Here is a 26,191-nt window from a genome sequence, read left to right on the forward strand (position 1 = left end):
GGGCTTCAACCTTCAGAATTTTCCCTGCAGACTCCCCATGCCCAGGGTTTTGATCCCGAGATTAGCTTATTATGAGCCACTGTCTTCAGGACCTGCCATCTGACCTCAGGTCCCCCATCCCGCAATTTGTTGACATGGATTCCAAATCCAGGACTCTGGATCCATTCTCAGACCAGATGAAGGGCCCTGACCCAAAATGCTGAACGTCCATTTCCCACTAAAGATGAGCCTTGGACAGGTACATGGAGGGGTGGGCCCTGGAGAGGTAGGGTCTGACTGAGGGGGGGCAACAACATGGTTTTGTGCAGAGAAAATCCCTTCTCACAAATCTGATTTGTGATTTTTGAAGAGAACTACAAAAGTATGGTAGACTTGGATTTTGACAAGGCTTTTGACAAAGTTACTTGTGGTAAGCTGGTCCAGAAAGGTTAAAGTACATGAGATCCAAGATACTGTATGTTGCTAAATGATCCAAAATTGACTTTGTGATAGTAGGCCATGGGTATTGATTCAGGATTATTTTCTGACTGAAAGTCTGCAAGCAGTGGTGTACTGCGGGAATCAGTACTGGAAACTTTGTCATATATATGAATCTAAGTGGACCGATCAGTAAGTTTGTTGATGACACAAAAAGTGGTATAGAAGTTAGCACAGAAAGCTGTGAAGGGATACAGGATCAGAATCAGTTTATTATCATTGACATATTCATGAAATTTGCAGCAGCAGTGCAGTACCAGACTTAAGAATTTACCTTATATTACAATAAATAAATAAATTGTGCAAAAGGAAAATAGTTCTTGAAGTGATCTCAGTCAGAGGGACACAGATCATCTGGAAAGTTGGACAGAGTGGTATCAGATGAAATTTACTTCAGACAAGCAGGAGGTAATTTTACGTGGACGCCTGTATATCTGCTCATAAATGCAAATATCTGATCAGACAATCATGTAGCAGCAACTCAGTGCATAAAAGCATGCAGATGTGATCAAATGATTCACCTGTTGTCCAGAGCAAACATTGGAATAGAACAGAAACATGATTTAATGACTTTGACCATGAAATGATTGTTGGTGTTAGAGTATCTCAGAAACTGCTGATCTCATAGGGTTTTCACACACAACGGTCTCTGGAGTTTACAGAGGATGCTGCGATAAAAAGCTTCCAGTGAGCAGCTGTTCTGTGGGCAAAAATGCCATGATAATGAGAGAGGTCAGAGGAGAATGGCCAAAATGGTTGAAGGTGACAATAACTCAAACAATCGCACATTACAACAGTGATATGCAGAAGAACATCTCTGAATGAACAACACATTGAACCTTGAAGTGGATGGGCTACATCAGCAGAAGACTATGAACATACATTCAGTGGCCACTTTATTAGGTACAGGAGATACCTCATAAAGTGGCCACTGAGTGTACATTTTAGGACATCAAATACTGTCAGGATGCGTACGGGAAATGGCAAGGACCTCAGGGGTGTTGATGTATAATGTATAGATGGTTGAAAGTTCATAGTACCCTGAAAATGGTGACACAGGTCAAAAGGGTAGTGAAGAAAGTATTTGGCACATTTGCCTTCATAGGCTGAAGCACTGAGTACAATAGCTGAGATGTCACATTGCAGCTCTGCAATACCTTGGCTGGCTCTCTCTTGGACTATTAAGTGAGAGGGGGAAATTTAAAGGAGATCTGAGGGGCATGTTTTTCACACAGAGGGTGAGATTATGTGGGATCAGCTGCTTCAGAAAGTGATAAAGGGATAGGCAATTACTATGTGTAAAGGGCATTTGGACAGACACCTGGACAGAAAAACAGAGAGATATGAGCCTACATTGGACAGAGGGGATTAACATAGGTCGGCATTGATCAGATGGGTCAAAGAGCCCCTTTTTGGGCTACACACCTCAATGACTCAAATAACTCAAGTATCTGAAAGTTCAAGCTCACCTCTTAGTAAAGCAGGTGTTAAACAACTACTGGAAATTCCATGCTGATGGTTTGTATATACTGTGAAGAATTTAATGTGTCTTCTCAAGACAGCCAATGATGCAACATATAGTCTAGTTGACTGCTCTTAATTCCCAGTACATTGATTACTTCCATTTTAAACTTAACCACATATTACCCTGAGAGGCTAAAGCACATTTTTTTTCTTTCAAGTCACATTACCTCAGGGAAAACTTAATATTCAGACTGTAAGTTCAGACTTTAACTTTACACAAAGGTGAAACAACAAAGATATCCATATTTGCTTTCAAATAATTTCTTAAATCTAGTTTTCTTCCCTTTCTTCCACTTTTCTATCCACACACCTCTTGTCATCAATACTTATCATTAAGATATTCTCAAATGACCATGCTTTATCTAGAAAATCAAAGGCTAGAAATTTTTCCATGCAAGAATATGCAGATTCAGCTGGTGATATTAAACTCGCCTCTGGATGTTCTTTGTGTAGACCGCCACTATAAAATGATTCTATATGTGCAATCCAACAGAACGGGCCTTGGATAGTGTGGAAGGTTATGAGAATTTACGGTGTTATTCTAATCAACTAAGTATGTGAATCGAGTACCACCAAATAGGTTTCAATCCGAATAAATGTGAGGTATTGTATTTTGGTAGATCAAACAAGGGTAGAACTTATACAATGAATGGTAGGGCCCTGGGCAACCTAGGACAGGCAGATGGATCTAGCTCACTGAGTCAGCATGGATGAGTTGGGCTTACAGACCTGCCTCCATGTTATATGACTTCATGGCTCTAATCAAATGCAGGAGTGCTCAAGGGAGACTCACTGTGAGAAGTAAGTAGATAATTTTAAAAGGACCTACACATATTTAGTATAAGGACCTTGGCAGGTTCCCTTTAAACAATGCTGAATCATGTTGCATATCTTCTGATAAAGGCCTTTTTTCTGCATAAATGGATGGATGACTACATTCAGCAGAGGTGGCATGCAAATATGCATTACATGCTAATGAATATCGCTACAAAAATCTGGGCAGCTCTGTGGGCCTCAATAATTAGAATCAGGATTAGGTTTATTATCACTGGCATGTGTCACAAAATTTGTTATCTTAGTGGCAGCAGTACAATGCAATACATGATAATATAGAAAAAATAAATAACTACGTCAATTAAAGTAAGTGTGTGTGTGTGTATTAAATTGTTAGATTAAAATAGTGCAAAAACAGAAATAATATAAAAAATTGAGGTAGTGTTCATGGGTTCAATGTCCATTTTGGAATCAGATGGCAGAGGAGAAGAAACTTTCCTGAATCACTGAGCCTTCAGGCTTCTGTACCTCCTTCCAGATGAGAAGAGGGCATGCCCTGTGTGATGGGGATCCTTAATCGCCTTTCCGAAACACCGTTTCTTGAAGATGTCTTGGATACTACGGAGGCTAGTACCCAAAATGGAGCTTTTTTAACAACTTTAACAATAATAGAGGCCTTGACACAATATGACAAACATGGTAAAGAGCTGGAAAGTTGATTGGCAAAAGGGATACACAGCTGGAGAAGGGAAAGGATCATGGGATGGGAGGCCTACGGAGAAAGAAAGAGGGAGGGGAGCACCAGGGGGAGATGGAGAACAGGCAAGGAGTGATTGTGAGAGGGGCAGAGAGAGAAAAAAAGGGGGGGAGGGAGAATAATAAATAAATAAATAAATAAGTGATGGGGTAAGAAGAAGAGGAGGGGCATTAACGGAAGTTAGAGAAATCAATGTTCATGCCATCAGGTTGGAGGCTACACAGACAGAATATCAGGTGTTGTTCCTCCAACCTGAGTGTTTATCAAATGTAACCGTTTGGAAAACTACTTAAACTCAGTTGATTCCACATCTTTCAGTCTCTAGCATGTTAAGGTTAAAGCAGCATCCTCTTAAATTTAAGTATGCCAGAGATGAAGAAGCAACTTACAATTATTTAGTGCCATTCATGACCTAAGGATGAACTAAAATGCTTTAGAGTGTCTGAAGTCACTTTAAGTGTTTGACTCTTTGTTGAGTAGGGAAACACAATAGCCAATCTCTACACATTAATTTTCTCCAAAATAAAAGACTAGATAAGATTTTTTAAAGAGTATTGGACAAGGAACAACTGTTGGGGAGTAGACTCAATATGACTACGGGACCTGAGAGGGGTAAATGAGGCCTTGGTTTAATATCACACTAAAATCCAGCATCTCTATCAATGTTCATTCCCTTAATGCTCGCTGATGGATCAGCCTACGCTTTACACTGACATCTCTGGAGTGGGGTTTGAACCCTCTGAATCAATCACTTTCAGTTTCCAATGAAGCAATGGTCAAAACATCGCTAATTAGGGAAACAGAATGGAGCCAACCATTGTTATTACTGGCAGCCTGCCATTTTAGATTGCTTAGCACATAAGGTAGCCCATGCATCTAATAAGTCTGAATGCACACTCATCTTTCCACAAAGAAAAATAGTACAATGTTCAAATTATTCTTCTGGAAAAGCTTTCTGCATTTACCTCACTAATTTGACACTTAGCCACTGCTAAAATACTGAGCTCAATTAATAGCTATGTAAAGTTCCATCAGCCGCAATTTCCCAGGTTACCAAAGTTTATAAACACAACCAGTCCTCAGTTTAGTAACAAGGTTTATTAAGCTCTGCCATGCCACACGTCCCCTGCATGTCTGCTGCCAACCGAATTCAAGCTCTGGAAATTCAACTCTGAAAATATTCCAAATAATACTTAAGGGCTGTGGCCTGACAGCAGATGAAAGATCCCCACCCTCAGACTTGCATCACTTGATATGTAAGCCAGCAGCAAAATAAACAAAATCTAGGCTGAAACATAGTCATAAAATTCAAGGGAGATATTACAACTGTTAATTGTAAGTTTCAAAATTTGACAGAAGAAGCCTTTGTTAAGATTAACATTGCACTTCATATCAAGCTAGAAAAACAAACAGGAGCTCAGATCTCAACACAAATTTGATATCTGAAAAAAGTTAAATATATACTTATTTTAGAACCTTGTTTGATCAAAGAGCTCATAAAACATGCATGAACATATTTTGCTTTACTCGATTGAAATACTTCACTCAAAATATACAAATGCCTGCACTAAATCTATATATATTGTACATTTTGTTTCACCACAAACATCCTGAAAACTTCCTGCTGACTGATTTATCACTCATGTTTTCTTTTTCTCACCTCTTTGTTGATCATGAAAGTTCCTCCAGCACTAAAGTGACAACTTCAACCCTGAACTTGGTAAAAGTTTGAAGTTACCTATAACACTGCTGGTGCTGCAATATTGTTTGCTACACGCTAACTGGAATCATATGATCAGAAAGAACTAAATATACAGTATCTTTAAAGATTTACATTAATTACATTCATGTAGCAGAACAATCCACATTTAAAAATCAAGCAATAAGCATTTAATAAGTTTTTAAAAATCAAATATAGGTATAACTTATATTTCTCATAAAATAGTTAAATACCTTGCCTGCATAGTAACATTGAGCCATATTTTACTCCACAGTTTGCAATGTTATACTGCCATTCATTTGTAGAAAATTGTTCATCAAATATGACATACGAGTCTATATTAACCAGCCACACTGTCACCTCCTGATTCACACAACTGCCTTCCTCAGTGGAATAATAATGGCTGTTGTGCTCACTAACACACAGCTGTTGCAGGGCATCAAGCAGATGATGTGCAGCTCATACATACCCAAAATAACTCAAGTAGATCCCCGTGGTTTGACAAAGTATGCATAAAACTAAGGCAAATGCTTTCTCAGCCTTACTGTGGTTCAGATGCTATGAGATACAAAGATAAATACTTTGTAAAAATAAACCACTGAATTTGAAGAAAATAATTTCTAGAAAGATTATTAACTGCTCAGCCGCTCCTTTAGTTATTTGACATAGAGTATACAGTCATTCATTAGGTAGATTAAACATGTGGTACCCAGTTATTCACGTTTGTATGCCATTGCATACAAATCAAATATGACATGTATTCGGGTTAGGGTTACCACAGTATTTGTTAAATTATTGGTGCAAAAATACCTGCATCTCTTCATTAACGATTTGAAGAATCAAGTGATTCAGAGCCTACATACTCTATGTATATAAAGAAAAACATAGATTTTGTTCTTATATTAATTATACAGATTTCTTCCAACTGATTCCGTTTCTGATTCCAAGTGAACAATTGTTGACAGGTCCAATTGACAACTGGATCTTAACAGAATGTAGAAAAATACAGCACAGGAACAGCCCTTCGATCCACCATGTTATGCAAAATTAATTAAATTAATGATACCCGATGATAATCCCTTATCCTGCATATGGTTGATGGTCTTTCATTCTCTGCATATTCATAAGCCTCTCACAGAGCCTCTTAAAGGCCTGCACAATATTTGCTTCCACCACCTTCCTAATGGTGTATTCCAGACACCCTGTTAAAGACTGCGCCCCACACATTTCCATTGAACCTTCCCTCTCTCACCTGAAATGCATGTCCTCTAGTATTAGACATTTTAACCCTGGGAGGAAAATTACCAGCTACCTCTATCTAATAATTTTATAAACTTCTTTCAGGTCTGTCCTCAGCCTCTGCAACTCCAGAAAAAACAGGCCCAGTTTGTCCATCCTCCCCTTGTAGCACATGCTCCCTAATCCAGGCAGAGCCCTGGTAAGCCTCTTCTACACCCTCCCCAAAGCCTCCACAGCCTTCTTATAATGGAATGACTGGAAATGAATGCAATACCCTGGATGTGGACTAACTGGAGTTTTATATAGCTGCACATAACTTCCCGACTCAACTTATAAAGACAAGCATACCAACTGTCTTCTTTAGCAACCTATCAAATTGTGCAGCCACTTTTAAGATTCCTTTGCCCATCAGTGTTATTAAGGACCCTGACATTAATTGTTTACTTCACATTTGATTTCCTGAAGTGCAGCACTTGCCCAGTTTAGACTCCATCTCAACTGGAGTTCACAAACTCAAATGGAAATTCCCTAAAGTTGGCTGACACGCCACCACATTGGTTAGGTATAGTGTGACCAGTCTTTTGTTGACCACACAATATTCCAGCTTACTGGTAATGACATAACATCCAAATGGAGATCACTGTTTCTGGTATCTGGTGTAAATTTAGGCATCTATAAGTTCATTAGCCATTAATTCCATTGCCTCACTGTGTCTGGTCTTTAAAAATCTACAAGTAACAAAGATAAAGAAAAAGAAGTTTCAAGAGTAAATGGGTTGCAGCAGGAGCATAAATGGCCGATATTGTGGAGAGGAGTATCACAGTCAATACAATGCTTTTCCCTCATCATCCAAATAAGGTTTATTCAGTGAATACAGCATCACAGCATGACAATATTACAGTATTCCACCACTCACACACTTCACAAGCAATAGTTTCAAATTACTACACAGTCATCTCTATCCAGAATGCACTCGAGGCCCTCTGGTGCCCACTGGTCACAGAAAGCCCTCAATCTACCCATGGCTCCTTCTCCAAGGACGCATGAGCATGGACAAAATCCCCAAAACAGAGCAGACTTCAGCCCAGCCAGGACACTCGAATGCCCATCACCTGGACCTGTGAATGGTCAAGCTGGCCAGACCCAGGAGAAAATTGACTGTGAGCTCCCTTAATTGACCCACCACCCCACCTCCCCCCCTTCACAATGGGTGACTGAAGATCAGGTGCATGGAGCCAAGGCTTGAGGAGCAGCACCTTCAGATATTCAGATAGAGGCTGCAACCTCTCACACTCCATATATACAATGTAACTGACTGCTCCCAGCCGCAGAAGTGGCAGGTGAATGGGGAGTTCATAAGCCAAGCTAGCAATCTGTTAAACAGAACAGGTTTGGGCAACACTCTCCACCCTAGGCTCCCTATGTAAAGGGGGTGGACTCCCGCATAACGAGACCTCCACTGGAACCCTCCCTTGTTGCCAGATGGCAAAATAGACCATACAGCAAGGGCAAGGAGTTGTACAGTGTGCAGAAGCAGACCGTACAGAAACCATCTCATGTGCACCACAAAATAGTACTGAAAGGCTGCTCATGTTGTGTGGGGACCTACAGTACTCCTGAGAGAGATTTCAGGCTGATGAGCAACTCCAGCTGAGCAGAAGTTAGTACAGTTGGGATCACTTCATTCTCGTGAGCCACCTTTGATTCAGGCTGGGGTCTGGCCTCCTTCTCAGCAAAAACATGATTCTCTGCTGGCAGAGGAGCACTCTGACTGGAGGTGACAATGTCCCTGACTTTTAATAGCTCATGATAAATGTTGAGGTTCTTGCTGGGAGTTGGCAAAAAACATACATGTCAACGCAATGCTGATCACAGTTTACACTGGTAAATCAGCCAATGTCAGACAACATACCTACTAAATTCCAACTGTCCAGATTACAGCTGTTACACCTGTGCCCCAACTCTGAGGGGCCGAAGGGTACAAAGTAGCCCCCTCCTTTTTGAGAATCGCAAGATCACTATTAATTCAGGTCAGGAGACCCAGGAAATGAGAGAGAGACGCAGAATCCACAGGGGGTTTGGAATGTCCTGGCCCCTCAACGATACAAAGCCACGGGAAACAGCCATTGTCTCTTGGAGACGGAATTGTGTATTGAGCACTGTGCTATTCATCGACATCCTCAAGGAATGAGCAACGTGGGCTGGTTGGGGGGGGTGGCATCATCCCAACCTGATTGACCTCTGAGACCCCGTGAGTAAGGATAAAAGAAGGTCTGGGGAACAACACCTTTAGACGCACCAGGAGAAATGCTAGAAATCCCGTGACAGCGTTTAATAGTGACAGCCGGTGGAAGGTCCACGTGTGTCCTTTCCCGTTGCCCGGGATTGAGGCCTTACCACGGAAGACGGCTTAGCTAAAAGGAAAAGGACACCGACGACATTTCGAAGGATCGACATCATAGAAAGGAAAACGGGCAAGTTCTAAACTCCGTCTCTCTCTCCAACCAAAAGCTGCAGCCTAAATGAACTTGAGTGACTTTTATATTTCCATCGGATAATACATTATCCCCTAGACAACGATAGAGCTATTTCTTATTGATTATTATTATACCCACACTTTTAGATTTAGTATTGACGACGTATATTATCTGTATGTTTGCATTGATATTATTTTTGTGTATTTTTATCAATAAATACTGTTAAAAATAGTACCATCAGACTTCAACGGACCTCTCTATCTTTGCTGGTAAGTAACCCAGTTACGGGGTACGTAACACAGCCAATGTTTACTTTCTCTTTCTGGCCAAACTGTGGATGAATTATACCGTCTTAGAATTCTCCTTGGCCCTGGGCTGAACCTTTCCACTACCAAAACAGCTTATTCACACTCTGCTGTGAGCTGAGGAATCTGCAGTGGTCTATCCCAATGGTCTCCCAATCAGCTTCCCATCATGAACACACTGTAGACTTGGGCTCATACACAACAGCGCCACCTGCATGCAGACTCCTCAAGTCACACAAACTGCTGATGCTTGCTGATCACATTAGCTCTGAATCTGGCAATGCCATGATTTTAAGAGTTTTACAAATACTATCATATTGATGCTTGTTTTTGTAAACTACAAGCAAACTTCAAACATTTCTCCATCAGGCACTTTCTGTTGTAAATCTGTGTGCTTCATACAAATGATGCAATTATCTAAGGTGTCTACAGTTTGTGCATAAAGGTGTCAAACATAATGCAATGCACAATAGTTGGGTGAATCTGCACTACTCAGCCTGAAACACTGAATCAACACTTAACAGAGGAATGACACATTTAAGAAGCCAACCCTACATAGGGCACTGGTGGCACTGAGAGGCATCAATGTTTTTCTAAGTAAATGGTCTTTTGAGATTTTGTGAGAGCAACTCTCACTCCCTATATTCTCAGGCTCCTTCACTATCATTTTCTTGACTAACTCCTCCGGACCCATCATCTCCCAAAACTATACTTCCATCCCTGACATTTTGTAATTCATCATATTCCTGACTGGCCTTGATTATCATGAAAGTTGAACCCTTTCTCCATAGGTCTCCACAACTAAAACCATCCTATCCACTATACTTCAGGGGCACCACACACAATGCTGGAGGAACTCAGCAGATCAGGCAGCATCTATAGAAATGAATAGTCGAAGTTTCAAGCTGAGACCTTTCACCACGACTGGAAATGAAGGGGGAAGAAGCCAGAATAAGAAGGTGGGGGAGGGAGGGAGGGAAGGAGAACAAACTAGAAAGTGATAGGTGAAGCCCAGTGGGTAGGGAAAGGAGATGAGGTAAGAAGCTGGAAGGTGATTGTGGAAAAGATAAAGGGCTGGAGAAGAAGGAATCTGATAGGAGAGGAGAATCAACTATGGGAGAACAGGAAGGTGATAAACAGTGAGAAAAAGAGAAGAGATAAGAGGGAGTCCAAAGTAGAAATGAAGAATAGGGAAGGAAGAGTGGGAAAAAGTTGGAGAAACATAGAAAAACTACAACTTAATACAGGCTCTTTGGCCCACAAAGTTGTGCAGAACACGTCCCTACCTTAGATATTACTAGGGTTACCCATAGCCCTCTATTTTTCTAAGCTCCATGTACCTATCCAAAGGACTCTTAAAAGACCCTGGAGTATCCTCCTCCACCATTGTTGCCGGGAGCCCATTCCAAGCACTCACCATTCTCTGCGTAAAAAACTCACCCCTGATATCTCCTCTGTACCTACTCCCAAGCACCTTAAACCTGTGCCCTCTTGTGGCAGCCATTTCAGCCCTAGGAAAAAGCCTCTGACTATCCACATGATCAATGCTTCTCATCATCTTATACGCCTCTATCAAGTCACCTCTCATCCTCCGTTGCTCCAAGGAGAAAAGGCCGAGTTCACTCAAGCTATTCTAATAAGGCATGCTCCCCAATCCAGGCAACATCCTTGTAAATCTCCTCTGCACCCTTTCTATTGTTTCCACATCCTTCCTGTAGTGAGGCGACCAGAACTGAGCACAGTATTCCAAGTGGGGTCTGACCAGGGTCCTATATAGCTGCAACATTACTTCTCGGCTCCTAAATTCAATTCCATGGTTGATGAAGGCCAATACACCGTATGGCTTCTTAACCACAGAGTCAACCTGCACAGCTGCTTTGTGTGTCTTATGGACTCGAACACCAAGATCCCTCTGATCCTCCATACTGCCAAGAGTCTGACTTTTAATACTATATTTTGCCATCGTATTTGACCTACCAAAAAGAACCATCTCACACTTAACTGGGTTGAACTCCATCTGCCACTTCTCAGCCCAGTCTTGCATCCTCTCAATGTCCCACTGTAACCTCTGACAGCCCTTTACACTATCCACAACACCTCCAACCTTTGTGTCATCAGCAAACTTACTAACCCTTTCCTCCACTTCCTCATCCAGGTCATTTATAAAAATCACAAAGAGTAAGGGTCCCAGAACAGATCCCTGAGGCACTCCACTGGTGACCGACCTCCATGCAGAATAAGACTGGTCTACAACCACTCTTTGCCTTCTGTGGGCAAGCCAGTTCTCGATCCACAAAGCAATGTCCCCCTGGATCCCATGCCTCCTTCCTTTCTCAATAAGCCTTGTATGGGGTACCTTATCAAATGCCTTGCTGAAATCCATATACACTACATCTACTGCTCTTCCTTCATCAATACGTTTAGTCACATCCTCAAAAAATTCAATCAGGCTCTTAAGGCACGACCTACCCTTGATGAAGCCATGCTGACTATTCTTAATCATATTATACCTCTCCAAATGTACATAAATCCTGCCTCTCAGGATCTTCTCCATCAACTTACCAACCACTGAGGTAAGAATCACTGGCGTATAATTTCCTGGTCTATCTCTACTCCCTTTCTTGAATAAAGGAACAACATTCGCAACACCCCAATCTTGTAGAACCTCTCCTGTCCCTAATGATGATGCAAAGATCATCGCCAGAGGCTCAACAATCTCCTCCCTTGCCTCCCACAGCAGCCTGGGGTACATCTCATCTGGGCCTGGCTACTTATCCAACTTGATGCTTTCCAAAAGCTCCAGCACATCCTCTTTCTTAATATCTATATGCTCAAGCTTTTCAGTCTGCTGCAAGTCATCACTACAATCACCAAGATCTTTTTCCATAGTGAATACTGAAGTATTCATTAAGTACCCCTATTTCCTTCGGTTCCATACACACTTTCCCACTGTCACACTTGATAGGTCAAATTCTTTCACGTCTTATCCTCTTTCTCATCACATACTTGTAGAGTGCTTGGGGTTACAAATAACCCCAAATATAACAAATAAATAGAGGGTTACCTCAAGCAGAGCGGCCAGTGAAGGAGTGGAGTTTTGAGGCTTTGACTCGAGAGGCTTAGATGAGAAGAGGCTGAGGACTAGCTTCACTCCAAGTGAGGTAAGGCTGGGTAAGTTCCTTTCAAAGGGGAAAGTTTCAAAAGTTGAGGCAAGTATTGGGTAGGTCATGGCAGCTGAGATCGGCCCCGTGGTTTGTTCATCCTGCAGCATGTGGGAAATCAGGGATACTTCCAGTGTCCCTGATGACTATGTGTGCAGGAAGTGTGTCCAACTGCAGCTTCTGGCAGACCGCATTGAGCGTCTGGAGCTGACATTGGATTCATACTGGAGCATCCGCGATGCTGAGAAAGTCGTGAATAGCATGTTCAGTGAGTTGGCCACACCGCAGGTAAAGGCTACACAGGCAGAAAGGGAAGGGGTGGCCACTAGACAGCGTAGCAGAAGGCAGGTAGTGCAGGAGTCCCCTGAGGTAATCTCCCTCCTAAACAGATATACTGTTTTGGATACTGTTGGGGGTGATGTCTCATCAGGGGAAGGCAGCAGCAGCCAAGTTCATTGCACCATGGGTGGCTCTGCGGCACAGGAGGGAAGGAAAAGGAGTGGGAGAGCTATAGTGATAGGGGATTCAATTGTAAGGGGAATAGATAGGCGTTTCTGCGGCCGCAAATGAGACTCCAGGATGGTATGTTGCCTCCCTGGTGCAAGGGTCAACGATGTCTCTGAGCGGCTGCGGGACATTCTGGAATGGGAGGGTGAACAGCCAGTGGTTGTGGTGCACATAGGTACCAACAATATAGGTAAAAAATAGGATGAGGTCCTACAAGGTGAATTTAGGGAGTTAGGAGATAAACTAAAAAGTAGGACCACAAAGGTAATAATCTCTGGATTACTACCAGTGCCACGTGTTAGTCAGAGTAGAAATAGGAGGATATTTCAGTTGAATACGCGGCTTGAAAAATGGTGCAAGGGGGAGGGATTCAAATTTCTGGAGCATTGGAACCAGTTCTGGGGGAGGTGGGACCGGTATAAACAGGACGGTCTGCACCTGGACAGGACTGGAACCAATGTCCTAGGGGGAGCTTTTGCTACTGCTGTTCAGGAGGCTTTAAACTAATGTGGCAGGGGGATGGGAACAAGTGCAGAGAGACAGAGGGGTGTAAAATGAGGGTAGAAGCAAAAAGTAGTAAAGTGAAAAGTAAAAGTGGCAGGCAGGCAAATCCAGGGCAAAAAGCAAAAAGGGCCACTTTTCAACGTAATTGTATAAGGGCTAAGAGTGTTGTAAAAACAAGCCTGAAGGCTTTATGTGTCAATGCAAGGAGCATTCGTAACAAGGTGGATGAATTGAATGTGCAGATAGTTATTAATGAATATGATATAGTTGGGATCACAGAGACATGGCTCCAGGGTGACCAAGGATGGGAGCTCGACATCCTGGGATATTCAATATTCAGGAGGGTTAGACAGGAAAGAAAAGGAGGTGGGGTAGCATTGCTGGTTAGAGAGGAGATTAATGCAAACGAAAGGAAGGACATTAGCCTGGAGGATGTGGGATCGATATGGGTAGAGCTGCATAACACTAAGGGGCAGAAAACGCTGGTGGGAGTTGTGTACAGGCCACCTAGCAGTAGTAGTGAGGTTGGGGATGGCATTAAACAAGAAATTAGAAATGCGTGCAATAAAGGAACAGTAGTTATAATGGGTGACTTCAATCTACATATAGATTGGGTGAACCTAATTGGTAAGGGTGCTGAGGAAGAGGATTTCTTGGAATGTATACGGGATGGTTTTCTGAACCAACATGTCAAGGAACCAACTAGAGAGCAGGCCATTCTAGATTGGGTATCGAGCAATGAGGAAGGGTTAGTTAGCAATCTTGTCGTGTGAGGCCCCTTGGGTAAGAGTGACCATAATATGGTGGAATTCTTTATTAAGATGGAGAGTGACATAGTTAATTCAGAAACAAAGGTTCTGAATTTAAAGAAGGGTAACTTTGAAGGTATGAGACGTGAATTAGCTAAGATAGACTGGCAAATGATACTTAAAGGGTTGGCGGTGGATATGCAATGGCAAGCATTTAAAGATCGCATGGATGAACTACAACAATTGTTCATCCCAGTTTGGCAAAAGAATAAACCAGGGAAGGTAGTGCACCCGTGGCTGACAAGAGAAATTAGGGATAGTATCAAGTCCAAAGAAGAAACATATAAATTAGCAAAAAAAAGCGGCACACCTGAGGACTGAGAGAAATTCAGAGACCAGCAGAGGAGGACAAAGGGCTTAATTAGGAAAGGGGAAAAAGATTGAGAGAAAGCTGGCAGGGAACATAAAAACTGACTGTAAAAGCTTTTATAGATACGTGAAAAGAATAAGATTGGTCAAGACAAATGTAGGTCCTTTACAGTCAGAAACAGGTGAATTGATCATAGGGAACAAAGACATGGCAGACCAATTGAATAACTACTTTGGTTCTGTCTTCACTAAGGAGGACATAAATAATCTTCCCGAAATAGTAAGGGACCGAGGGTCTAGTGAGATGGAGGAACTGAGGGAAATGCATGTTAGTAGGGAAATAGTGTTAGGTAAATTGAAGGGATTAAAGGCAGATAAATCCCCAGGGCCAGATGGTCTGCATCCCAGATTGCTTAAAGAAGTAGCCCAAGAAATAGTGGATGCATTAGTGATAATTTTTCAAAACTCCTTATATTCTGGATTAGTTCCTGAGGATTGGAGGTGGCTAATGTAACCCCACTTTTTAAAAAAGGAGGGAGAGAGAAATCGGGGAATTATAGACCGGTTAGTCTGACATCGGTGGTGGGGAAAATGCTAGAGTCGGTTATCAAAGATGTGATAACAGCACATTTGGAAAGAGGTGAAATCATCGGACAAAGTCAGCATGGATTTGTGAAAGGAAAATCATGTCTGACGAATCTTATAGAATTTTTTGAAGATATAACTAGAAGAGTGGATAGGGGAGAGCCAGTTGATGTGGTATATTTAGATTTTCAAAAGGCTTTTGACAAGGTCCCACACAGGAGATTAGTGTGCAAACTTAAAGCACACGGTATTGGGGGTATGGTATTGATGTGGATAGAGAATTGGTTGGCAGACAGGAAGCAAAGAGTGGGAGTAAATGGGACCTTTTCAGAATGGCAGGCAGTGACTAGTGGGGTACTGCAAGGCTCAGTGCTGGGACCCCAGTTGTTTACAATATATATTAATGATTTAGACGAGGGAATTAAATGCAGCATCTCCAAGTTTGTGGATGACACGAAGCTGGGCGGCGGTGTTAGCTGTGAGGAGGATGCAGGGTGACTTGGATAGGTTAGGTGAGTGGGCAAATTCATGGCAGATGCCATGAACAGGAAAACAGATTATTATCTGAACGGTGGCCGATTAGGAAAAGGGGAGATGCAACGAAACCTGGGTGTCATTGTACACCAGTCATTGAAGGTGGGCATGCAGGTACAGCAGGCGGTGAAAAAGGCAAATGGTATGTTGGCATTCAAAGCAAAAGGATTTGAGTACAGGAGCAGAGAGGTTCTACTGCAATTGTACAAGGCCTTGGTGAGACCGCACCTAGAATATTGTCTGCAGTTTTGGTCCCCTAATCTGAGGAAAGACATTCTTGCCATTGAGGGAGTACAGAGAAGGTTCACCAGATTGATTCCTGGGATGGTAGGACTTTCATATGAAGAAAGACTGGATTGACTAGGCTTATACTCACTGGAATTTAGAAGATTGAGGGGAGATCTTATTGTAACGTATAAAATTCTAAAGGGATTGGACAGGCTAGATGCAGGAAGATTGTTTCTGATGTTGGGGAAGTCCAGAACGAGGGGTTACAGTTTAAGGATAAAGGGGAAGCCTTTTAGGACCGAGATGAGGAAAAACGTCTTCACACAGAGAGTGGTGAATCTGTGGAATTCTCTGCCACAGGAAACAGTTGAGGCCGGTTCATTGGCTATATTTAAGAGGAAGTTAGATATGGCCCTTGTGGCTAAAGGGATCAGGGTGTATGGAGAGAAAGCAGGTACAGATTTCTGAGTTGGATGATCATCCATGATCATACTGAATGGCGGTGCAGGCTCGAATGGCCTACTCCTGCACCTATTTTCTATGTTTCTATGTTTTCCTTAATCCTGCCCACCAAGGCCTTCCGATGGCCCCTTCTGGCTCTCCTAATTTCCTTCTTAAGCTCCTTCCTGTTAGCCTTATAATCTTCTAGATCTCTAACATTACCTAGCTTTCTGAACCTTTTGTAAGCTTTTCTTTTCTTCTTGTCTAGATTTACTACAGCCTTTGTACACCATGGTTCCTGTACCCTACCATAACTTCCCTGTCACATTGGAATGTACCTATGCAGAACTCCATACAAATATCTCCTGAACATTTGCCACATTTCTTCCATACCTTTCCTTGAAAACATCTGTTCCCAATTTAAGCTTCCAAGTTCCTGCCTGATAGCCTCATAATGCCGAACCATTTTTCTGCCTAGTCCCACTGACCTGCACCTGGACCATATCCCTCCATACACTTCTCATCCATGTACCTGTCCAAGTTTTTCTTAAATGTTAAAAGTGAGTCTTCATTTACCACTTCATTTGGCAGTTCATCCCATACTCACACCATTCTCTGTGTGAAGAAGCCCCCCCTAATGTTCCCTTTAAACTTTTCCCCCTTCACCCTTAACCCAAGTCCTCTGGGTTTTTTTCTCCCCTAGCCTCAGTGGAAAAAGTCTGCTTGCTTTCACTCTATCTATACCCATTATAATTTTGTATACCTCTATCAAATCTCTCCCATTCTTCTATGCTCCAGGGAATAAAGTCTGAACTTATTCAACCTTTCTCTGTAACTCAGTTTCTCAAGTCCCAGCAACATCCTTGTAAACCTTCTCTGCACTCCTTCAACCTTATTAATATCCTTCCTGTAATTCAGTGACCAAAACTGCACACAATACTCCAAATTCGGTCTCACCAATGCCTTATACAACCTCACCATAACATTCCAACTCTTATACTCAATACTTTGATTTATAAAGGCCAATGTACCAAAAGCTCCCTTTATGACCCTATCTACCTGTGATGCCACTTTTAGGGAATTTAGTATCAGTATTCCCAGATCCCTCTGTTCTACTGCACTCCTCAGTGCTCTACCATTAACCTTGTATGTTCACCTTGGTTTTTCCTTCCAAAGTGCAACACCTCACACATGTCTGTATTAAGCTCCATCTGCCATTTATCAGCCCATTTTTCCAGCTGGTCCAAATCCCTCTGCAAGCTTTGAAAACCTTCCTCATTGTCCACTACACCTCCAATCTATGTATCATCAGCAAATTTGCTGATCCAATTTACCACATTATCATCCAGATCATTGATACAGATGACAAATAACAATGGACCCAGCACTGATCCTTGTGGCACACCACTAGTCACAGGCCTCCACTCAGAGAAGCAATCCTCTACTACTACTCTCTGACTTCTCCCTTTGAGCCAATGTCTAATCCAATTTACTACCTCACCATGTATACCTAGCGACTGAATCTTCCCAACTAACCTCCCATGTGGGACCTTGTCAAAGGCCTTACTGAAGTCTATGTAGACAACATCCACTGCCTTCCCTTCATCCACTTTCCTGGTAACCTCCTCAAAAAACTCTAATAGATTTGTTACACATGACCTACCAAGCGCAAAGCCGTTTTGACTACCTCACTATCACTATCTCCAAAATGCTCTCCCACTGAGAGATCTGACACCTGACCAGGTTCATTTCCCAATACTAAATCAAGTACAGTCTCTCCTCTTGTAGGCTTATCTATATATTGTGTCAAGAAACCTTCCTGAACATACCTAACAAACTCCACCCCATCTAAACTCCTTGCTCCAGGGAGATGCCAATCGATATTTGGGAAATTAAAATCTCCCACAATGACAACTTGTTATTATTACACCTTTCCAGGATCTGTTTCCCTATCTGCTCCTCGATATCCCTGTTACTATTGGGCAGCCTATAAAAAACACCCACCAGTAGAGTTATTGACCCCTTCCTGTTCCTAACCTCCACCCACAGAGACTCCGTAGACAATCCCTCCATGACGTCCACCTTTTCTGCAGCCGTGACACTATCTCTGATCGACAGTGCCATGCCCCACCTCTTTTGCTTCCCTCCCTGTCCTTTCTGAAACATCTAAAACACGGCACTTTAAGTAACCATTCCTGTCCCTGAGCCATCCAAGTCTCTGTAATGGCCGCCATGTCATAGCTCCAAGTACTGATCCATGCTCTAAGCTCATCCGCTTTGTTCACAATACTCCTTGCATTAAAATAGACACATCTCAAACCATCGGTCTGAGCGTGTCCCTTCTCTATCACCTGCCTATCCTCCCTCACACACTGTCTCCAAGCTTTCTCTATTTCTGATCCAAACGCCTCTTCCCCAGTCTCTTCAGTTTGGTTCCCACCCCCCAACAATTCTAGTTTCAACTCTCCCCAGCAGCTTTAGTAAACCTCCCCACCAGGATATTGGTCCCCCTGGGATTCAAGTGCAACCTGTCCTTTTTGTACAGGTCATATCTGCCCCAAAAGAGGTCCCAATGATCCAGAAATCTGAATCCCTGCCCCCTGCTCCATTCCCTCAGCCACGCATTTATCCTCCACCTGATTCTATTCCTATACTCACTGTCAATGTTCATGCCATCAGGTTGGAGGCTATCCAGACAGAATATGAGGTATTGCTCCTCCAACCTGAGACGCAGTAGAGGATGCAATGGGCCAATATGTTGGAATAAGAATGGGGATTGGAATTAAAATGGCTGACCACTGAGAAATCCCGGTTTTTGCAGATGGAGCAATCTACAAAGCAATCCCTCAATCTACATTGGCTCTTGCCAATGTAGAGGAGGCCGCGTCAGGAGTGCCAAGTACAGGACATGACCCCGACATCTTCACAGGTTAAGTGTTGTCTGACATGGAAGGTCTTTGTGAAGGTGAGAATAGGGAATGGCACTGTTGAAGGAGATAGGGTGGGAGGAGCTGTAGTCAAGATAGCCATAGGAATTGGTAGGTTTATAAAATATATCAGTAGATACTTGTCTCCAACTATCAAGAAAGTGGAGAGAGGTGACAGAAATGGACTAAATGAAGTTAAGAGCAGGGTGGAAGTTGGAGATAAAGTTGATGAAATTGACGAGCTCAGTGTGGCTGCGTGAGACAGCACCAATGCAGTCGTCGATGTAGCACAGGGAGACTTCCTTTCCTTTCTTTTCAGTCCTGATGCAGTCCTGATGAAGGGTCAAAACATTGACTGCTTGTTCATTTTCATAGATGCTGCCTGACCTGCTGAGTTCCTCCAGCAATTTGTGTTTTGATGGAAAGTTCATGGTCTTCCATCAAAGTGAAGCAATTTGCCTAGAAAAATTGATAGAATGTTCTACTTTTTCACTGCTAAATGTATGAACAGCAATTATTTGTGGAGTTAATCGCTATAGTCATTTCCAGATCAAACGTAACACAGTGGAAATCCGACTGATCACGTCTTGAGCATCCACCATTGATATATTGTCCACAACAAACTTAATGATGGCATTCCTTTGATGTGGAAATTACATCGTGTTACTCTTTTCACAAAGCACTCTCAGAAACAATAGCTTTTAGCAGCACGAGTAGTTCTGCCACATCAATTAAGGGGATGGGAAATGCTGGGATCTGGAGCAAACAATGTATAAGTGCCCATAGCTACAGCTTTGACTTGTAGAACGTGAAAGAAATCAAAAAAGAAGTTGTTGGGCTGAGAACAAGTTCAGTTAACTCCCTGCCTCTGTTGCTATCTCCACCCCTCCTTGCCTCGATCTACTTAATGTTTTCCAGCTCCTGCTGTAACCCTTCCCCTTACCTTTTTATACCAACTATCTCCCCTCACAACTCTCAATCCTGATGCAAGGTTTCAAACCGACCTGTTGACTATCCTTTTGTCTCCATTGATGATGCCTGAGCCACTGAGTTCCTTCAGTAGTTCATTTTTCTCCTTTTTTTGCTACAGTTTAAAGGGGGCCTTCCTGAGCAAGTCCTTGATGTAGGCTGGAAACTTAACTCTGGTCAATCCCTGCTCTACAAAGCCCCACCCCACAGCACCCATTTTACTAGTTGCCAGCTCTCTGCTCTTGACTCAGGGAGATGTCTTCTCAGATCCCATATCTACCACTTCCCCTTCCCCTGCTTCTCCTCTCCTCTGATCCCACACCCCAATCTTCCACGTTCTTCTTCAATTGCTCTGTGTGAAGGCATCCAACTAAGTGTCATTCAATAGTCCTAACATGTACTTCAGACCATACTCAGTCTCTAAGCAGCAGGCCCATGATAAAACTATCTTTGCTGTGCTACACAGCTACTGGGTAACATCCCTATGGGTTCTGAAGAACCTCTAGGCCATCTTGTTTCAGTTTGCTTCTTCAATTACACAGTAAGGCACAGAATTCAATAACATAAATCTCTTCATCATATTAATATAAACATGAAGCATACATGTGGCTCAGAAACTGAGAACTCTAAGTGTGTATCCACATATGCATTAGGGAAACAAAGCTTAGATATGCTGGGCCATTTTAACAAGGAAACAGCAAAAGAGAAATATTCCCACTCAAAAGTTGCCTCGACAAGAGAGAGGTGAAAACATGGCCTATAAATAACAAATGGCACAAGCAAGCCAAACAAGACAGCTGAGGCCCACTTCTACTTGACTTCAAATGCAGCCCTTCTCTTGGACAATGTCTATTGAGCTCAGGTTCAAAACTGATACAGTTCTGGACATAAACAGAAACAGGCTATCACAATACACCAACAACTGACTAAACAGTGGTTAATAAGTGCTGGATTAGGTCTAAATTGGCATTTTTTCTTGTAGTTTAACCTTGTTTATCCTTATTTGAATGTTTGTCTAATCACCTGTTTGTCTGTAAATATTTTTGAAGTTTCTTTGTCTGTAAACCTAAGGCTCACATCAACTCAAATCAAAGATGTCCTTGCCATCTCACAGACTGTTCTTAGCAGAGAATTTCCTTGTCTGTCCAACTTGAACTAGTTTTTAGCATAAAAACCATCACACAGCAAGTTTTTTTTAATCTTTACTTTCCTCCTTACAATAGAGTAGTGTTGGCATGTGGCCAAGTGATTAAGGCATTCATCTAGTGATCTGAAGGTCGCTAGTTCGAGCCTTGGTTGAGGCTGCATGTGTGTTCTTGAGTAAGGCACTTAACCACACATTGCTCTGCGATGACTCCGGTGCCAAGCTGTATGGGTCCTAATGCCCTTCCCTTGGACAACATTGGTTGCATGGAGAGGGTAGACTTGCAGCTTGGGCAACTGCCAGTCTCCCATAAAAATAAACCTTGCCCAGGCTTGCGCCCTGGAAACTTTCCAAGGCACAAATCCATGGCTTATCGAGACTAACAGAGCCTACACAGTAGAGTGAGTTGGTTACTGTCGAAGCTGTTATGCTTTACTGCTATTTCTTTGTTATGTAATAAAATGCCTGTAACCACAAGATTTGTGCCTCAGTGTTGACTTCCAAAGAACTTTCTGGACAATATTATCTCCAGTTCCAACTAGGGCTACAGCACACACAAATTAACGTCTTAATGCTAGACCAAAGACTCAGTGATTGTCATATATATTGGACCTGTATAGTTACAAAGTAAAAATTAGTTATACAGGCTAGCCATCAGAAGATGCTGGTAAGCAAGTACTTCACCCAGGATCAAAAGGCCAAATGGACACAATTAACAATAAGACACATCCAACCTTTGCAGTTCAACTCATTCTGGACCATCTGTGCATACCTGGCCAAAGATACAAGACCTAAATGACCTGGAAATCAGATGTCAGTGCACATGAGCTCCTGATTTACCACTGAAGTCAGCATTTCAATGGGTCATCTTTCCTGTGGAAAAAGGTAAGTGCTGTGACGTGTTTGAACTATTTTATACTATGAAATACTTTAAATTATGTTTTAGTCATTTATGGTTACTTTAATGGAAGTTTTTAAATATTTTATTTAATTATTTTTTAAACTTTCTTGAGTAGTTTTTAAACTTATTCTGATAATGGGGAGTAAAAGCCTTTGACTAGGTGATGGGGTTTGAGGTAGATGCCACAGAATACAGACCCTCTCGTCTCTCAAAATTCACTCCACCTTGTGCGACCTCTCTCCAGTGTGAGGTGTCAGATTGTTTGGCCATGCAGTCAAAGAAAGATAAATATGTTTGGGTAGGCAGGGCAGGCAGTAGATCTAGTCAATGAACTGGGCCCAGCTTAATCTGGCCCAATACTTTCAGAAAACTGTGCCATGTTACGCAAGTAAAAGGTTATATTCCTGAAAGACACTGTCAGTGGAGGGGAAACTGAAAGGCAATTTCTTGCATATTTGGTGATTAATATGTACTCTCCCCATTCCTCATTCAGAAAACGTCAAGAACCCATTCAGAGGTCCCAAGTATTTTAAACCAAGCTATTTTGTCCCAGTAAATTTTTTGGTTATTTTTATAACAATTATCAGGGCATCGAAGCAATCCCATGAATCCAAAACTTTTCCTGTACTCTTAAAAAATGTGAAGCAGAGAACCCAAAGAGCTCTGCATTCTCTTCAGCTAACAAGAAAGCTGCGGAAGCTTGCAACCCACTGGCAGAGAAGCCAAATGCAGTGTAACCCAACCCCTTCTGAATGTTGCCAGCAACTAAATGGCGATTGTAGTGCACTCGAAAGCCTGTGATTGGGAAAATAAAGTAGACTTACAGTAATGTTCAAGTATCACTGCCAGTACCCATGGCACTCTAGCAGAACTAGTCCTGGATTTGTACAAATGAGGGCTGGATATACTGTCCTGAGTTCTACTGCGTATTCTGTCCTCATGACCAATGTTCCAATAGCAGTCCAGTGGCTGTAGCTAGCAGGGATATTTTCAGCACTGACCTAACTATCAGGAGAATGTCAACTGAACTTTGAGCCAGCAAGTGGGAGTCTCAGCTACTGTTTCCGTCAGCAGAAGTTTTAAATTCATATCTTTGAATTTGCTGCTACAAAAGAATATCAAGAAATTACTCGTGATACACTAAAATTAGAAATTTTGATTTAGTTGAGTCAAGATAGCGGTTTCTTCTTTAGATATTGTATTGCTTTTATAGTTATGAACATGCTTAAATCTCCATGGCTTTTAAAATAATATAAATTAATTTCTATGTCCTAATTAGAGAGTGTGAAGATTATGTTCCAGTCAATGCAATTTTTCTCCTTTGCAGATAACAATTGCAAATCCTCCATCAGAATAACCATTGTAATTAGTTCAACCACATGAGGCTGGTTAGTCCTTATGAGTAAAAACTGCTCAACCTCTTCCAGAGAAATCCTGAAGATTAATGATTGTTTGCACCCATAATGTGAGTTGCTTGGTGACTTATAGTACGTTGTACTGGTTGAGTCCCAAGCAAGCGAGTAACCCTGTTCACCTCTGGTTCACCTCAAGGTCATTCCACTCGATTCTATGTTGTACACTATTTCCTTTCAAGTTTCTAAAGGAGCGCCATTCCCGACAAACCATTGCAATCCTTACTTAAGGTTCAGTCAACAGCTGAAGCCTCGTCAATGTACAGTAACTCAGTAATCTCGGCTCATGTTACGACAGTAACATACTGAAGTGTGACAGATCAAAATATCAAGCTCTGTCTGCCCATGTTGAACCTATTTTTGTTACATTTTGCACAAACATTAGCAAAAATTTATTCCGCCATATTATGAGTATATCACTATAAATTATTTTTGACAAAAGCAGTTGTTAGTTTACATCTCAGGTTCCTGACATTTTTATGGAATATTAGTAAGCACCCAGCTGTTCCTTTATTGATGCCAAGTGCAGCCTGGATTAGAGCAAGTAAAACTAGATCAATAGGGCAGTTACTCCAGAATATTCAGGAGGATTTCATATAACAAAGGAAATCAATTGGTTATTTATTGCAAGCCCATGATTAGCAGTCAAATAAATGGAGTTTCCTTTGAAATTGTGAGAATTTCATTCAGCAGAATCCAAAACATCATGAACACAAGAGATCCTGCAGATGCTGGAATTCCAGACTAATACATACAAAATCCCAGAGGAACTCAGCAGGTTAGGCAGCATCCGTGGAAGTGAATAAACAGCCGACGTTTTGAGCCGAGACCCCTTCAGGACTGAGATGGAAGGGGGAAGACACCAGAGTAAGAAGGTGGGGGGAGGGGAAATGAGGGTAGTTAGAAGGTGATTGATGAAGCCACAGGGTTGGGTGAGACAGAGCGGAGAATTCCTCCCTTCCTCCCCTCCCCCACTCCCAACCCACCCGTCAGTCAGGTTCCCCCCCACCCCCGAAACTGGAAGAAACAACACTATTCTGGAGTGTGTAAGTACAAACAAAAGTGTTAGCCTAGAGTTGCACCCAATAAGCATAGTGTCCGCACTGCCAGACAGGAATAATAAGAATCATGGGGCTTTGGGGGGGGTGGGGGGGAAGAGACACACTTTGTCACAGTGAGAAAGATAAAGGGCTAGAGAAGCAACAAGTAGAAGGGCAGCAGAGATCACAGAGGGGGTTCACTTTTGACCTCCTTATGTTACCTTTTTTTTATATGATCATTTGTTATTGACCCAAACTTAAGGAGCAAATTAAACCATAGGAAGGACACAGGTGCCTGGAAAGGAATACAGAAAGGTTAAATGAACACAAGAAAGAGAGGACAGAGTAGGTAAATTACCCTCTCAGGCCTACACCCAACTCAGTAAGGTCATGGCTGATTTTTATCTCATTATTAGAACATCAATAATGTGTGGCTAGAACATCATTAGAATCATGTTCTAATCCCATACATCTTAAAATCCATTCATCTCTACAATGACCAAGCATTTTCAATATAACTAATTGGGAAATAAAATTCACTATGATCCCTTGTCCATTCATCCCTCCCTACTAATCTCCATCCTGGCACTTATCCCTGCAAGTGCCAGAAATGCTACACCTGCCCATTCACCTCCCCCCTCACCTCCATTCAGGGTGCTAAGCAATTCTTACAGGTGAGACAACACTTCACCTGCAAACCTGCTGGGGTTGTCTATTGTATCCAGTGCTCCCAATGCAGCCTCACCTACGTTGGTGAGACCCAACACAAAGTGGGGGACCACTTTGTTGAGCACCCCCGCTCCATCTGTCAAAAGCAGATTTTCCCAGTGGCCAACCATTTTAATGCCTACCCCCATTCCCATTCCAACATGTCTGTCCATGGCCTCCTCTTTTGACAAGATGAGGCCACCCTCAGAGTGGAGGAGCAACACCTCATATTCCATCTAGTTGACACCAACCTGGGGCCATAAAATTAATTTCTCTTTCCGGTAATATTTATTTATTTTCCCTTCCTTCTTCCCTCTTCTTCTATTCCCCAGTCTGCCCTCTTACCTCTTCTGATCAATTGCCTATCACCTCCCCCTAGTGCCGTCCTTCCCTTTCCCACATGGTCCACTCTCCTCTCCTATTCCTTTTCTTTTCCAATCCTTTACCCTTCCTGCCCACCTGGCTTCACCTATCACCTTCTAGCTTGTCCCCCATCCCTTCTCCGCATGTTTTTATTCTGGTATCTTCCCCTTTCCTTTCCAGTCCTGAAGAAAGGTCTTGGCCTGAAACATCGACTGCTTATTCACTTCCATTGATGCTGCTGAGTTCCTCCAGCATTTTGTGTGTGCTGCTCAGAATGCCAGCATCTGCGGCATCAAAAGATACAGGGAAAGCATGACGAATAAAGGTTTTTTTTCATCTGCAATTCAGCCTAAAAGAAAGAATTAATCAAGGCTTC

At 42.4% G+C, this 26,191-nt stretch overlaps 1 protein-coding gene across 7 annotated transcripts in view; it reads right to left on the reverse strand.

Moving 5' to 3' along the window:
* Positions 1-26,191, reverse strand: part of akap6 (A kinase (PRKA) anchor protein 6) — a 404,269-nt gene that overhangs the window by 287,595 nt on the left and 90,483 nt on the right. Inside the window, exon 1 of one of the 7 annotated variants that reach the window (XM_073040042.1) lies at positions 5,486-5,637. The exons of the other annotated variants lie outside the window; for them this stretch is intronic. Within the exon in view, the coding sequence (XP_072896143.1) occupies positions 5,486-5,512 (27 nt within the window). The 5' untranslated portion in view covers positions 5,513-5,637. Of the gene's footprint in view, positions 1-5,485; positions 5,638-26,191 lie in introns of those variants that run through there. 7 annotated transcript variants of the gene reach the window in all.

Source organism: Hemitrygon akajei, chromosome 3 (genome assembly GCF_048418815.1).
Source record: "Hemitrygon akajei chromosome 3, sHemAka1.3, whole genome shotgun sequence".
Taxonomy (NCBI): Eukaryota; Metazoa; Chordata; class Chondrichthyes; order Myliobatiformes; family Dasyatidae; genus Hemitrygon; species Hemitrygon akajei.